The following is a 16,457-nucleotide window of genomic DNA, read 5'->3' as shown; positions in this document are numbered from 1 at the left end:
CCAGATTCTGCCCCAACTGTTATATCTCCTTTTACTTCCTTCCTAACGGATGTGATGTGCTTCCTTCCATCATACCTGAAATAAAATACTATTTTTTATAAAAGAAGCTTCTTACTTTTTTACACTGGCGACGAGGGACTCTCATCTACTTTCTGCCACATCTCTTCGAAGCACAGGAGCAGAAATCAAAAGAATCCGAGTTATCAGCCTCAAAAGTCCTTCTGGAGTGAAACGAAGTACTTCCTATTTATTTTCCTCCAAGTCCGGTGAAACTACGCTAAGTATTCAGCGTTTTAACTATTTTTATGCATTTCTTTGCTTTTTCTTCGTGAAAACTACAGCTGCTTACGTCAACAGATACCGACGCTTAGACCAATCAGCGTCTTCCAGCGTTTGTTGCCCCTGATTGGCTGCTGGGATACAACCTCTATGACTCATCACGCGTCATCGCGTATGACTGTGCAGTGAATCCCAAGCCCTTGCGCTTCACGCAAGCCTGCTGTCTTCGTTGCCATAGCAACTTAATCACCGAGGGAGTGCCACACGAAGAATCATTTCTTTTTCACCGGGCAAGCGCATTTCCATAACTTCGCGCTAACTAAAAGGACTAAGGTACTGTTTTACACGCTCTCTCTTATTGCGTGTGTTATTCCTACATTTATTATTTTGCGCATATTCTTTATTTTGGAGTGCTATTTCAGTGACTCGTTTATGGCTCCAGACTGCTCCTATATTACAATTTAACTATTTTTGTGGAGTTGTCTATGGAAAGCTTCAGTACAGGCTCATTTTCCATTCATTAGACTGCCATCTACTGGATATTTTTAGTATTTTTTTTTGTTTAGTGTCATTTCTTAACAGTTATTTGGACATTTATTTTCATTCTACTGCCAACATGCAATTTGATCCACCATCAAAATTTTTACAGTCTAAGGGTGATCCACCCATCCCATGGACAAGATGGAAAGAGGAATTTTTCACATATCTCAAAGCCATGGATGGAGAACGCATGTCTGCGGAAAGAAAGAAAAACATTTTTCTTCACTGTCTTGGCTCTGAAGGGCAGTTAGTTTTTAGAACTTTACCACCTGTAAGGTCTGGGGGTGATAGTAATGTTTATGATGAAGCAGTTTCTAGAATTGAAGGGAGGTTCAAGCCTGTCACTAGTGTCGCACTTAATAGGTTTAAGTTTTATACCAGAATCCAAGATGAAAAAGAATGTTTTGATGATTTTCTTACAGCCTTACGTGCGTTGTCTTTACATTGTAATTTTGGCCTTATGACAGACGAAATGATCAGAGATCAGATCATTGTACATGTAAAAAATAAGAAGGTTCAAGAGCAGTTGTGGATTTTGGGTGATCCTAGTTTGGAAATAGCGATCAGTACTGCTAAAGCTCTTGAACAGTCCGATAAATGGATAAAAACATTAGATAAAGCATCTACTGCTTCCACCCCTTCAACTAGTTCCACTTCTTCTAGCGAAGTTAGTGTTGTTAAACCCCAGGAACAAAGAAATGTTGTGCCTTCCAACAAAAATGATGGGAAGACTAGACAATTCTATTGTTTTAGATGTGGAAACCCTGACCACATCGCTTCCTTTCCACAATGTCCAGCTATTTCTAGACAATGCAATAAGTGTGGACGCTCTGGTCATTTTTCCAAAATGTGTAAAACTTCCACAAGACCCTTCCAAGACACAAAGAGGTCTTCCTTTTCTTCATCTAAACGTCCTTCTGGTAATATATCATATATCAACGACGATGCATGCAATGATCCAGATATTAAGGAATTTGGTATTGTCATTGCTGTACCGGAGTCAATTGACTTATCTCAAGCAGATACCCTTTCCTCTCCTAAAAGTCCTGTTACCATTTTGGGTAAAGTGCTAGAGCTTATGGTGGACTCCTGTTCTCCTTGGACCATTATCACACATGAGTATTGTATTAAGTCTTTTGGTGATCTAATTGATGTTAATTCCTTATCTAAGCCTGACATACGTGGTTACAATTTTGATGGCTCCAAGATCAACATTATTGGCTTTAAGGAAGTTATGCTTACTATCAAAAATAGTTCTGCCAATGTGAAACTTTACATCGCATGGAAGGGTGTGAATGTTTTGGGATGGAGGGACCAAGCGAGACTTGGTGTTTCTTTAAATCCTAGACTTAAAGATCCTGTGTTAGTTTTGGCTATATCTGACGGAGACTCCACTGAATCATCTGAATTCACAGAGATTTCTCGCGCCTTTCCCAAAGTGTTTTCTGACAAGTTAGGCAAATTGAATGGGTTTAGCCATCAGATTAAAGTCAAACCCAACTCTGTCCCTGTAAAACAGAAGTTAAGGGGAGTGCCTATTAGTATTAGGGACGAACTTAGAGATATGCTTGACACCATGGTGAAAGATGGTATAATTGAGGAAGTGGAATCGTCCGAATGGGTTTCCCCCATTGTTTTAGCCATTAAACCTGATAAAAGTATTAGGCTATGTGTTGATTTAAGGGCACTCAATAAGAGTTTAGTCACAGACTGTTATCCACTTCCTAATATTAACGAAATGCTTTGCATGTTGGATGGGGCTAGCGTGTTTTCAACATTAGACCTGAGATCTGCGTATCACCAGATCGAACTCACTGAAGACTCCAAACAATTTACTGCTTTCATCACCCCTCATGGGTTATTTCAGTTCAAAAGAATGCCATTCGGTCTAGCTTCGGCTGCTTCAGTGTTTCAGAGAGCCATGTACGATATTTTTAAAGACCTGTCATTCGTCAAATGTTTCCAGGACGATATTCTTGTTTTTTCAAAGAATAACGGTGAACATCATACTCATCTTAAAGAAGTCTGTTCCAAGTTAGAGCAGTTTGGCTTGACCATTAAAGCCAGCAAGTGTAAATTTTTCTGTAAATCTGTAGAGTATTTGGGACATACCCTCTCTGGAGATGGGGTGGTACCAAAGAAGAACCTTGTTGACGCAATTATGAATGCACCAGCCCCTGATAGTAAAGAGAAGTTACTCTCTTTTGCGGGGTTGTGCGAATATTACAGTAAATTCATTCAAAATTTCGCCAACAAGATGGAACCTTTAAGGGAGCTGACTAGAAGCTCAGCCAAATTTGTCTGGACTGACAAGCAAGATATTGCTTTCAAGCAAATTAAGAGTGAGATTATTAATTCCCCTACACTCAAATCTTTCTGTATAAGTAAGAAATGTGTCATCACTGTTGATGCCAGTTTGTATGGCATTGGTGCTGTGTTGAGTCAAACTGCGGGTAAAGATGAGTGGTGCGTGGCCTTTGCTTCCAGAACCTTATCCTCCACTGAAAGGAGATACTCTGTTATTGAAAAGGAGCTACTAGCGTGCATTTGGGCTGTAGAACATTTTAGAAACTATGTTTGGGGGAACAGGTTTGTTTTGAGAACGGACCACAAACCGTTAGTAGGAATTCTCTCCCCTGGTGGGGGTTGGAACTCGACTGCTAGGATTGCTCGTTTGTCCTCACGCCTTCAGGAATATGACTTCGAGATCATGTACGTTCCTGGAAAAAGCAATGTAACGGCAGATTTTTTGTCCAGGTTACCATGCAGTGTTGATAAGGTTTCCACCATTGACCAGGATGTTGATGTTATTGCTTCCATTGAAGATTGTATATCTAAGGAGTTCTTAACATTATCTGAGGAGGAGTGGTTTAGTGAAATGGCAAAGGATTCTATTTGTCAACAAATCTTTGGATTTGTGAAAGATGGATGGCCTAATAATAAATCCTTTCCTTCTGAATTAGCTTCCTTTTCCCAAGTTGCTTCAGAAATTGAAGAATTTGGTGGGTTTCTGTTCAACTCTGGCAAGTTAATTCCCCCTGCTGCTTTACAAGAGAAGATTTTGTCGTTAGCTCACCAAGGCCACATTGGTATGTCATCCATGAAGCGCCTGGTTAGGGAAAACTTTTGGTGGCCTGGCATTGACAAAATGGTTGATAGAATGGTAAGGGAATGTTCTCAGTGCATTAGCAGTGACAAAATGCTCCATTTGTCTTCTGCTCCTGTGGCTTGGCCCAAATTTCCGTGGCAAAAAGTGGCTTTTGACATCTCAGGCCCTTTTAAACAGTTGCCTTCTAATGCCCGATTTGCCCTTGTTTTGGTTGATTACCATTCGAAATGGCCTGAAGTTAAGTTTGTAAATAGTGTTTCCTCTCAGGTTGTTTTATTTTTCTTGAAAGAGACCTTTGCCAGGGAAGGTTTTCCAGAGACCTTTGTTACCGATAACGGTACACAGCTGATTTCCTCTGAGGTTAAACAGTTTCTTGACTGCTGTGGTATTAAACATCATACTGTGTCCTTGTACGAGCCTAGGGAAAATGGTCAGGTGGAACGTTTTAATCGTGTCCTCAAGGATTGTATTTCTGGGATTGGTTCTTCCGACGATTCTTGGTTGGAGGTGGTCAGGAAGAGACTTTGGGTCTACCGTATCACGCCTCATTCTGTCACTGGTGTGAGCCCTTTCAAACTCTTGAAGGGTAGAGAACCCTCTTCTGTCATTTGCCCCTGGTGGGTTAAAAAACTTAACAGGAATGATCCTAAAGTTGATATTGAAAGTGTTGCCAAACATGTTGAAGATAAACAACAGTGTATGAAACTTGCTTTTGATTCTAAAATGAATGTTAAACTTCATGATTTTGTGGTTGGTGAGTGGGTGAGAGTAAAGAAACCTGGTTTTTTGGTTAAAGGTTTCTCCAAATTCTTTCCTCCTATCAAAGTGGTTAAAGTATTTAAAAACTGTGTTGCCACACAAGAAGGGAGGGTTTGGAATGTTCGAAGGGTTGCTAAATGTCCTGTTCCTTCTAACCCTCTTTCTTCACCATCACCTACGCAGATCAGTATGCCTCTTCCTGCACATGCCAATGCTTCTCCTCACGTGCAAGTTGATGCCCTGACAAAACCGAGTTGGTGTTGACAGGTGGTACATCCAGCCCCTGGTCCCCTCTTTTCTGGCCCCCCTCTCTTGGCCCTCCTCCTACTCCCGCTTCCTCAGTTAAAACACTTGGCATAAAACTTAATTCTCAACTCACCCTTCACTCCCAGGTTAGCTCTGTGGTATCTTCTTCCTTTCTTTCACTGCGCACTATTCGTAGGGTGTCCCGTTTCTTCACTTTCTCTGCTCTAAAGCTCATCATCCTGGCCATGGTGGTATCCCGCCTGGACTACGGCAACGCCCTGTATGCCGGCATCCCCGCCTACAGTCTGCGTCGCCTGCAACAGATCCAAAACCAGGCGGCCCGCCTGGTCTTTAAACTCCCCAAATTTCACCACTCTACCCCGCTCCTGAAATCACTTCACTGGCTCCCTGTGCGAGCCAGAATTGAATTCAAGCTTGCTTCCATCACCTTCCGGGCCCGTCACGGACTCGCACCTGAATTCATCTCCTCCGAGATTGTTTCCTATGTCCCCACTAGGGAACTTCGTTCGTCCTCCCAGTCCCTCCTCACCATCCCACGCTATCGGAGAAAGAAGTGGGGAGGCTCGAAATTTGCCACCCTCGCCCCTACCCTCTGGAACTCTCTTCCCCTTGAACTCCGCACCATCACTCTTTACCCACAATTCCGTAAACAACTTAAGACCTATCTATTCACGAAATCTTTCGAATAACTACTCTCCTGTTCCCCCAGCTTTTTAACTAGGATCCGGTCAGTAATAGCGCCAAGAAACCGCAGGTATATGAGCGCTCTATAAGAAATTTTAAATTCAAATTTAAATTCAAATGTACCTCACCAGAGTTTTACTCATACAGATTTGTCTGTTGCTTCTAGGGTTAAATCTGATGTTAGACCCAAGAAAACTCCTAGTAGGTACTTGTGTTGATTTTCTTTTATTGGGGTAAGATGTGTTGCATTCTTGCTTTTTCAATGCTTGTTCTTTTTCTATGTTTTACCCCATTGTGCGGGAGCCTGGAATGTGTGATGCGTGCCTGCATCTTACATCCTTGGTTCCAGATTCTGCCCCAACTGTTATATCTCCTTTTACTTCCTTCCTAACGGATGTGCTGTGCTTCCTTCCATCATACCTGAAATAAAATTCTATTTTTTATAAAAGAAGCTTCTTACTTTTTTACAGTCGTCGGCGTAGGATATGATGTTGAAGCTGTGTTGTCGGACGACGGCTGCGAGGGGGGCCATGTAGATGTTGAAGAGGGTGGGGCTCAGTGATGATCCTTGTGGGACTCCGCAGGTGATTTTCATGGGGTCAGAGAGGAAGGGTGAGAGTCTGATCCTTTGGCTTCTTCCGGTGAGGAATGATCGGATCCAGTCCAGGGCTGCTCCTTGCATGCCTGTCTCATGTAGTCTGGAGACTAGTATGTGGTGGGAGACGGTCTCAAAGGCCCATGATAGGTCAAGTAGGATGAAGGTTGAGGAGTGGCCTTGGTCCAGGAGGGAGCAACTGTCATCTGTGGCGGCGAGTAGGGCAGTCTCTGTGCTGTGGTTGCTTCGGAATCCGGATTGGGACAGGTCAAGTACGGCGTTCTCTTCAATGAATCGTGTCAGTTTCCTGTTGACTGTTTTCTCTGCTACTTTGGCTGTGAAGGGGAGGAGCGAGATGGGCCGATAGTTCTTGAGGTCAGTTGGGTCAGATGTGGGCTTTTTGAGCAGGGGTCTGACTTCTGCACACTTCCAGTCATCTGGGAAGGTATCTATTTTGAAGGTGGTGTTGATGGTGCGTTGTAGTTCGGTTGCAATGGCAGCCACAGCTCTGTGGTAGATGTGAGGGGGAGAGGTGTCAGTGTGGGGCCGAGTGGATGCTTTTCATGGTCGAGGCGGTGTCTTCGGCCGTGATCAGTGTCTAGTTGGAGATGGTGGGCTGCCTATTTTTTCTCGGGAATGAGGGGGCCGTCTTTGGCGCCTTGTGGATGGTCAATGAAGTTGTCGTAGAGGTTTTTGATCTTGAGGTGGAAATTGGTTCCAAGCTTGTCGCAGAGGTCTTGGGATGGGATGATGTCTGTGGCTTCACTGCGTGGGTTGGTGAATTCTTGAATGACACTGTCATGCACCTACTAACCATGTTCATTGAATCGTGTAGCCGGGTGTGATCCTTGACTCCACCCCCCCTGTCGGCGTGTAGCTCTCTGTAAGGGGGCTGTGAAGGATTTCTTTACGGGGGATTTCTATGAGATTGTATGCGGAAATCGCTCCCTTTTCTGAGCCCTGCCTGCCAGTGAAGATTGAACTGCAGAATTCAGGCGACTCCCGTGGTGGACGCGAGCAAGGCGAGGTGAGGCAGCACTTTTTCGGCAGCATTCTTAGTGGAAGCAGAGCAGCGTGGCTGAACGGGGAGTGCGCCGGCATAGAGGGAGTTAACGGAGCGAAGCCAGTCTTCCGTCTCACTTGGTGGCCTCATCGTAGGCAGCGGCAATGGCAGACACGAAGGGGGGAAAAGACTGAAGAGCGAGAGGCTGCAAATCGTCCTGGAAACAGTAAAAAGTAAAAAAGAGGCAAAAGAGGAAAGTTAGCAAGGTGACAGGAACTGAATGGGACTTGGTTGGATTTGGGCAACAATTTATACAGTGTGTACAGAAATGTACCTTCTGTGGAGGTAAGGAGGGACAGTGCCTCTGCTGGGGCATCTGTGCGCTCTATAAATCCGGCTAACATAACATAACATACAGCTGTGAGCTCGAGGTGGGGGTTTTGGAATTAATAGCCAAAGGAAGATTCAAACTATTCCTCGATCACAGCATCCTGCACTGCTGTAATTGTGACTTGCAATCAATCGGGGGCACACCTTGCTGCTCGCGCGTACCCTTCCAGGGGGTCAATCTCCCAGTACAGCTACCCTCCAATGCCGCACCCCAACACCAGCGGCCGCGAGGGGGGAAAACACTCCATTTCCCAGACGCCCTAGTGGCGCAACACTGGATTTCCGTCCAAGGAGGCGCAACAAAAGGACACCAGCCCGCGCGTCGCGGGATCGCAAGCAGGTCGGCGACCGGGGCTAAGCCCGGGCAAAGGGTGGGCCCTCTGTGGCCCTCCATGGACTGAAGGGGTCGGGACGGGCCCCCTCCCTTGACCCTACTGTGAGAGGAGGTAGAGTGATTCTAATTACTAATAGGCTATTTTTGTGGTTTGATTAATCCTATTCTAATAATATCACGCAAGGGGGGAACAAACATTGCTTCTGAGAGGGGCCCGTGTCAAGGGCCGCAAGAGCATCACATGATTTGTACCAGCACACTGCCTACTGTTCATGAGATAGACTATAACTCTCCTTGCCACTCTTTAATCAGTATGCAATCTCCCTTACAAACTCCAGTAAGAGAGCAAAATCTGTCTTTGTGGGACGAATTAAACATCCTATGCAATACCAAGTACGCCGTAGTGGAATCACCTTCTCCTGTTAAAGGCACCAGCTCCTCAAGTACTAACGGCAGTTTACGGGATCCTCCCTTTTCACCTAAGAAAGACAATATCCAAGATCTAGCCCTCCCTCGGCCTTTACCCACTAAAAGGAAGCATTACGAGGACAATCCTTAAGGGAATCATTCCAAATTACAAAAACTATCTGTAAGTCCTACATTACCTGCCAACAACCTCCCTACTACCATGGAGTCTGCAGACAAATCAGACGATACAATACTCTACCCCCAGTTGACTCTACTGACCCAGATCGAGCATCTTGTCAAAGCCAAATTTCTCCACTATTTGAAAAAATTAATTCCATATGGGAAAGGCTCTCAGGACTGGAGAATACAATCACAACCATTCTGACACCTATCAATAATATGGTAACATCTAACCGCTCCCAGCCACTTACAACCTTATAAACCTTGGAAACATCTAAGCCGACTCCTAAACGTATAAACGTCCAACTCACATCACAACCACTCAAAATCCCAGCCCCAATTGCACCCAAAGCCCCCTTCAAACCTGCTCCATCAAGGTTCACAGGGGTTAGAACAGAATCAAACAAACCACCTCGTATACACCTTCTTCCAGAAGCCGTGCCATATGTGTCCGTTCTTTCAGGAGTACCAGCACTTGCTCTCGGGAAAGCCGATGGACAGCAGGACCTATTAAATAAGGTCATATTCTGGTTGGGGAAAAATAGACCCCTACCACCGGACCAAGATGGTGGAATCCTGAGCGTTAGAAGGGTGGGCTGGCTAGGCTCATTACCAAAAAACATTCCCGGGGACTTGGTACTGGGTAAATTCAGGAACAGGAACATCGTCCCGTACCTAAGATCTTGCCCGCCCCAAGAAGGAGATGGCCCTATACGCACTTGGGATCTACTTGATTTTTATCCATGCACGCCAAACATCCCCCTGCTTAGACCAACAGTAGAGCAACACCATCCGCTGGGAAGGGGGGTTCGTGTATCCATTGGCATTAGTTTCTCCGCTCCCAATAGATTCGAACCATTATACAACTGTCGTAACTTTTGAGTGCTCTATGTATTACCATAGTCGATAGTGATAAACTGTATGAATAACATGTCTTATTATGGAACCCTGAGGTTGGGCTTATGTCCTTTTAACTTGTAGTCATATTGTCATTGAATGTATGTATTCATTTTAAGACTGTTTTTATATGTACGCTTTTATGATTTTAAAACAAAATCCAATAAAGCATTATCGAATCGAATCGAATGACACTGAAAAGTTCCTTTGAGTTGATGAAGTTGGCCAGGATTTTGTTGTGGATGAAGTTCCTCTTGGTGGCTCTGTAGGTGGTGTGGTTTTTGGGTGTCTTGGTGTTTCGCCAGTTCTTCTCTAGACGTCTGCAGGTGCGTCTGGCTTCTTGGAGAGCGGTGGTGAACCTGGCGGCTTTCCTGGGGTGTGTTTGTCAGGGTTGCGTAGCGGGGCGAGCGTGTCTGCGCAGTTAGAGATCCAGGTGTGGAGTTCTCTGGCTGCGTCCTTTGCGAAGGGTGCCAGGTGTGGTTGAGGGTGGAGTTAAGTTGTGCGTAGGTAACCTTGCTCCAGTTCCTTCGAGGTCGGCGTGGGGCTGGTTTGGGTGCCTTGGGTTTGTTGATGGCAAAGTGTACGTAGTGGTGAATGGTCCATGGCGGCTGTGTTGTGTCACCTAATTGGACGCTGTTTAATACAACGAAGATGGGGTTGAGGGTGTGTCGTGCTCTGTGGGTCGGTGTGTTGACGAGTTGTTGAAGTCCTGCTGGCGAGGTTGTCACGAAGGATAGTGGAGATGGGGTCACTGCGATTGTGGAGGTGGAAGTTCAGGTCTCCAATGAGTATGTAGTTTGCGGAGGCAATGGCATGGGGTGCAATGAAGTCGGTGATGGTGGTGGCAAAGGGTGTTCCGCGATCGGGGGTCTGTAGATGAGGGTTATTCAGAGTGTGGCTTTGGGGATGGCCTGGATCTGGAAGTGCAGGAGTTTGGCAGAGGGAAAGGTTTTGCTGTAGGTGGTGAGGTGGAGGGTGCTCTTGTGGGCGATGGCGAGGCCCCCTCCTGGGTGTTTGGGGCGGTCTTTCCTCTGGATCTTGTATCCATCTGGGATGGTGGTGCTGATGTCTGGGGCAGAGGATGCGTTGGTGCAGGTCTCTGTGAAGAAGGCGATGTCGGACAAGAGAGAGTGGAGTAGGTTCCAGATTTCCATGGCTTGTTTGTGTACAGAGCGTACTTTGAGGGGGATGCATTTTAGGGTGTCGCCGGTGCTGGCGTCGGTGGTGTTGGAGGCCATGGTGATGGTGAGAGTCTGGCAGCAGTGGAGGCTGGGGAACTGGCCGTGGGTCGTGTTCGGCGAGGCCTGTTGGCATTCTCTAACTCTTCCAGGGTTGAGTGCGAGGAGGGTTGTGGTGTCGTAGCGATGGGTAGTGGGAGGTCCAGGGTTTCTGGCGCTGCCCGCGGTTGGGTCATGGACAGGCACAGAAGGGCTTTCCTTTGGAGGGCCAGTGGCGCGACCACTCAGCGGCCACCATTAAGTAGGGGAGGTGGGAGGGAGGAGAGCCTGGGAGCTTTTGCAAGGACTGTAACATGCAAAGTGCATCCATGACATTAAAAAGTAACAATGACATGTACACATGTGCAGCTGGGTCTGCAACATGCTTCCTCATGGCTCAGTGTGTCATGTAGAGCTATGCATGTATCTGAGGATGCAGCTGCCTCATGTCATCTGTTACACACATCTAAGTATGCATAATCTGATCTGTGTCTGTAGGATTTTGTAGTCCATTGGGTACTATTGACATGTGTAAAGACTACACAAAAACTAACCTACAATGTCAACAGTGACCCCAATACATATTGGAACATACAGGCTATCATCAGCTCATTGCTGACATGCATGTCTTTTCATGTGACATTGTGTGCACAAGAACAGACCCACAACATGTAATGTTTGGACTAGCATTTCAGGTTAATGTTGTTAATGGAAATGGCCAGTCCACACTGAGCAGATACCATGTAACGGACAGCAACGCTGGAAAACCATACACATATCTAGTAAAAAAGGAATCCATGAGTGCCATACCACAGACTGTCATGAATGTCCGCCTTTGTGCCCACAGATATTCATACACTCCAATGTGAATGTTCAGCCATATCTGTACATTGCATGCGGATCTGCCAGTTTCATAGACAAGTAGTGACTGCCTGTTGATCCAGTACATATGTGTAGCATAAAACATCCCAGCAATGTGTGATGTCAGAGGCTCACATGTAGTGACACATACCTCGAATGCCAACCGTATTGTGTGACACCCTGGCAAGGGATCTACGTACACACATCTAGTCTGGAAACAACACCAATGTGATAAAATAGTGGCTCATAATGACTTTGGACCACTAACATATGTACAGAACTGATACAACACATAAAAATGTCAAGGCACAGTTCACATCACTAATACATAAAGTACTGTTATCACAGAATAAATGCATCAAATGTAACATATATTGCTCATGTGTCCATTAGCGGTCAAAAAATAAACGCTATCACCCCTTAGCGGCAATTATTTCCATTTCTGGTACGGAAAATACTCGCACAAAGCACATATTAACATGAAATATTCCCACTCATCCCTCGGCGTAAGAAAAATGGTATAAAAATGATAAAAACGGGCAGCAAAATGACAGCAACTTACGTAATTCCGCTTCCTGGCACATGGAAGTGTACAGTACACTTTCACTTTCAGCCACACTGTTACTGTGTGTTGAGAGTTGTGGAGGTTTTTTGAAGGTGTCTGCTGTTTTTGGTGTGTTTGAAAGAGTTTTGTGTTTTGTGTCCTGTCCATACTGTCCTAGTCAAGTACTGTATCACTGTCCCTACGTTTCAATTTCATTTGTCTATTTGTTTTATCAGGTGTACGTCTCTGGGGTATCTCTGTATAGTTAAGCAGTTATTTGGCTTTGACTGTGGGATGTTATTTTGGGTTGCCTGTGGAAAGTACTGTATTGGGGTATGTTAGGGCAGGGTATAAAGGGCAGGATGTCAGAGGAGTCCGTGGGGGCCTTCCTCTGGGTGGTAACATTTTACCTGCCCAGAATGTTTGAGCCTGGGGGACACATCTTCATGGGGTACGATGTGAAGGTACGGAAGGTGAGATGGGAGCACATATGTGAACACATGCTGGCCAGGTTGGTTGTGGACAGGACTGTCAAGCAGTTAAAGCACTGCTGGCAGGACTTTGTGGGACATGGGTGACGTATGGAATCATCTTGCACTGATCGTCGGGATGCAAGGTGGTACATACATGAACATCGTATCACATTAGAGAATGAATGCTTTGGACACAAATTATGTTGTGCATAAGATAGAATCAAATCTTGGCATGGATGCCCATTACAGCACCAGTATGACCCTGACATGTGTTGTGTGTAAGACCAACTCAGCAGATTGCAACATGTATGTACCGTGGCAACACACCTGACTATTTCAATGACTGTAATTTATCATGTAAATATCAAAGATATATGTTATTTTGGAATACGTAATGTCTATGAAAATAATTGTAACTTTAAGATTTTTTCAACAGGAGACAGACCTGCTTTCACACAAGAAGACATACATAAATATTTTTACCCAAACGCCACAGGTAAGTGTGTTTTCATTAGCTATGAATATTGTGTTGACATATGCAAGCAATGCCACAGGCCAAGCATGTCGTAGTACACATTGTGTATGTGCATCACACAACAATCAGCTCTTGTGTGATGATGATGCATCAAGTCCGGTGTATTACACATCAGCATCATGCGATGCATGAGGACATAATTGACATGTCTACAATGGTGTAGCAACAGAGTCAGATGAGTCACAACACTGTGGGGGATATGTACAAGGAAGTGGCTGAGCATGTCGCTAGCCTCCTTGGCTTAACGACATGCTTCGCCACTTCAGAAACGCAAGGCTGCACCATATTTTACAAGGATACAGTGCAGCCTTATCGCCACTTTAGCGGCAGTTTCCTGCCGCTAAAGGGCGATAATGTTAACGCCGTTCTTGATAATATGGCCCTCTTGTGTGAATGCCTGGGGGGAGGGAAGACAGAGTCCAGGGGTGAACATGTGCGGAGACCTGTTGAGGAAGAGGCAGAGTTCAGTCAGCAGGGTGATTGTGGTGTAATTGGGAACCACACAAAAAATGGCATTCCATAGCGTGTCCAAGATGAGTTTCGCAGAGTGGATCAGAGGACTGTGGAAGATGATGTTCTGGGGCATGATTATAGGCACAGATCCAAGCAGAAACAGTCAATTTGACAAAGATGACTGCAACCGCTGACATCTTCGAAAGATTGTTGATTCGTCCACATCTTCCTCCTCTGATGTGTCATGTGCCTCCCGTGTGCGTAATGGAAGATTGTCTGGGGCACTGTGAGGCAGAGACACATCAGGGGGATGAGATGTGGATGTTGAAGGTGCAGCAGCAGTCATCTGTGCCAAAGGTTGAGGCAGCTCTGCTGTGATGAGAAGCTGCAGGGCATGGAGTACTCCAGCGCATCTCTATGGTATGCAGCCACGGCTTCTGAGTGTGAAGCTTGTATCTACTCTATGTTCTCTGTGATCATTCGCATGTGACGCAACTCCTTGGTGACATCGTGGGAGCCACTTTTACTGAACAGTTGTTCTTGTCTCTGAGTCAGTACTCCAGCGATGTCAGCCATGGAATGCTGGAGAGCCTGGAGCGGACTGAGGGTGCCTGTGGTGGACTCTAGGTGATCCCTAATGGGACTGAGACACCCACGTACCCCATCTATTTTGGCTGCCAGGCTGGCAAACCCCACCCGCACCTGCCCAGCCATCTCCTGCTGCACCTCTACCGCACCACATTGAAATGTTAGAACTGGGTCCTCAAGGTCCTGTGAGACAGCTGTGGTGGTAGGTGCTAGCTGCTGTGCGTTTTGTGCAGCGGGTGGAGCTACCACTACGCTGCTGGATGTCCCTGCTTCTGGAGATGGGCTGCCAATGGAGTTGAGCAGCTCTTGGAGGGTGTCCTGGTCAATTGTTGAGATGTCTTCATCTTCATCATTGAAGAGTGGGACAGGCTGCTGTGCAGAAGGTGATGTTTATCCCTCAACTTGCAAAGGTGAGATGCAGTTGTATGTGTGTGTTAAGTATTGTGATGCTTTTTATCATTTTACAAGAAGACAATATCCATTCAGGGTGTTTGGGAGGAGATACCTATTACATGCAGGATAGTGTATTATTGTACAACATTACTGAGGTGACAATATAGGTTTATTCTTTTTTTTTGCGAGTTTAAGAGTATGCAAATTGTGAGTGGCCAATTTCTACACACATGCAGCACAAGTTGTGTCTTCTTTTCAGCAGTGGCAGTGGTACAGGTTGTACCACATTGTTGTCAATGCAGAATAGCTAAAAATAACTTTGATTTATGAGTCTGTACACTACATTGTGATAGAGTCTCCCCTACTCTATGCTCTATGGTCTTTTTAACCCCTTCGCTGCTAGGCCTTTCCCCCCCTGTGGTAAGTCTTTTTTTGGCTATTTTGGGGAGTTTACACTTAGCCCCCTGTAATTTTTTGACAACATAAGGTATCCATGCCAAATTTGCGTCCAACATCATGGGGATTTTGAAGGTACCCAGGGTTTGTGGATTACCCTGGAGGGGACGGTAAAATGAGACCAAATACAGTTAAATGTTGTTTTTTGGGGGAAAAATGGGAAAAATATGGGCGAAATTTGCGAATTCGCGGTATGCGAATTTGCGTGAAAGCTAATTCGCGATCCGCGAATGTGCGTTTTTTTTGCGTGTTCGCGGGGCTTTTTTTGTGTTCGCAGGGCTTTTTGCGTGTCCGCGGGATTTTTTCATTGCGGCTACCGCGAGGTTACCCATGCAGTCGTACATGGGCTAGTTGCATGCTCGCGTTGTGCAATTGCGTGTACGCGTCCGTTTTTGCATGCTCGTGGACAAAATGTCTTGCGACCAAGCAAAAAAATCCGCAAGCTTGTAAATTGCGAATTTTTTTACAAATTCACGCGATTCGCGGAACGCGAATTTGTCAAAAATTCGCAAATTCCACGAGCGGAACGGATTTTATGCCCATGCTTTAAAAAACTGCTTCAAATGAAAGCGTCAGTTTTTTCCCCTGAAAATGGTATCAAAAAAGGGTTTGTAGGGCTTAAATCACCATTTTCCCAGCTTTTAGGGTATGACAGACTTTTGTCATAAAACCAAAATGTTTTACACAGTTTTGGCATTTTTCTGGTACATAGCCTATTTTTGCTATTTTTTGTGCTTTCAACCTCCTTCTAATTAATGGTAGAAATGGTTATGAAAGTAATAATGGGTCCTGAACATCTATATATTTTTGAGAAAAGGAGACAATATTCTGAATTCAGCAAGGGGTCATTTGTGTGGATCCTTCAAGGTTTCTTCATAGAAAAAAACTGTTGAATATTGGAAAAATTGAAAATTAGTTGAAAGAAACAGCCATTTGTGTCAATGTTTTCACCTGTAACTTCTTCTAATTATGACAACTATTTAAAAGCAATATAATGTTACATCCGCTGGTCCTTTTTGGTTATGGGGATATATAGGACTTGTAGGTTCACCAAGAACACGACGAACCCAGAGCAGCATCTTGCAACGTTTTTTTATTATGTACCAGGTATATAGCAATTATTCTGGGAAGATTTACACATGGAAAAATCGGTATGAAAGACACCTATGCATTTCTGAAATGGGAACAAAATGTAGAGTTTAAAACCGGTAGATATTTGCACATTTCCGAAATTGTGAGTATCCATACTAGCATGAGAATTATAGTTAATTTTTCAAAATGAAGGCTGAAATGCACTGAAAGTCTATAGGTAAGAACAGTTGCTCTACAAATCTGAATTACCCTAAGTCTCCTGATAAAAATGGTACCTCACTTGTGTGGGTAGGGCTAGTGCCCGTGACAGTAAACGGCTCGAAACGCAATGTGGACACACCACATTTTCACAGTGAAAAATGACCCTTTTTTTGCAAAGTGCCTAGCTGTACTTTTTTAA

General features: G+C 45.0%; 1 protein-coding gene across 1 annotated transcript in view; it reads left to right on the top strand.

The window, feature by feature from the left end:
- Positions 1-16,457, top strand: part of LOC147701048 (ly6/PLAUR domain-containing protein 3-like) — a 475,830-nt gene that overhangs the window by 285,591 nt on the left and 173,782 nt on the right. Inside the window, exon 4 of the mRNA XM_086929844.1 lies at positions 12,977-13,036. Coding sequence (XP_086785970.1) covers positions 12,977-13,036 — 60 coding nt within the window. The remainder of the gene's footprint in view (positions 1-12,976; positions 13,037-16,457) is intronic.

Source organism: Lissotriton vulgaris, chromosome 7 (genome assembly GCF_964263255.1).
Source record: "Lissotriton vulgaris chromosome 7, aLisVul1.2, whole genome shotgun sequence".
Classification (NCBI taxonomy): domain Eukaryota; kingdom Metazoa; phylum Chordata; class Amphibia; order Caudata; family Salamandridae; genus Lissotriton; species Lissotriton vulgaris.
This window is presented reverse-complemented; position numbering and strand designations above follow the sequence as displayed.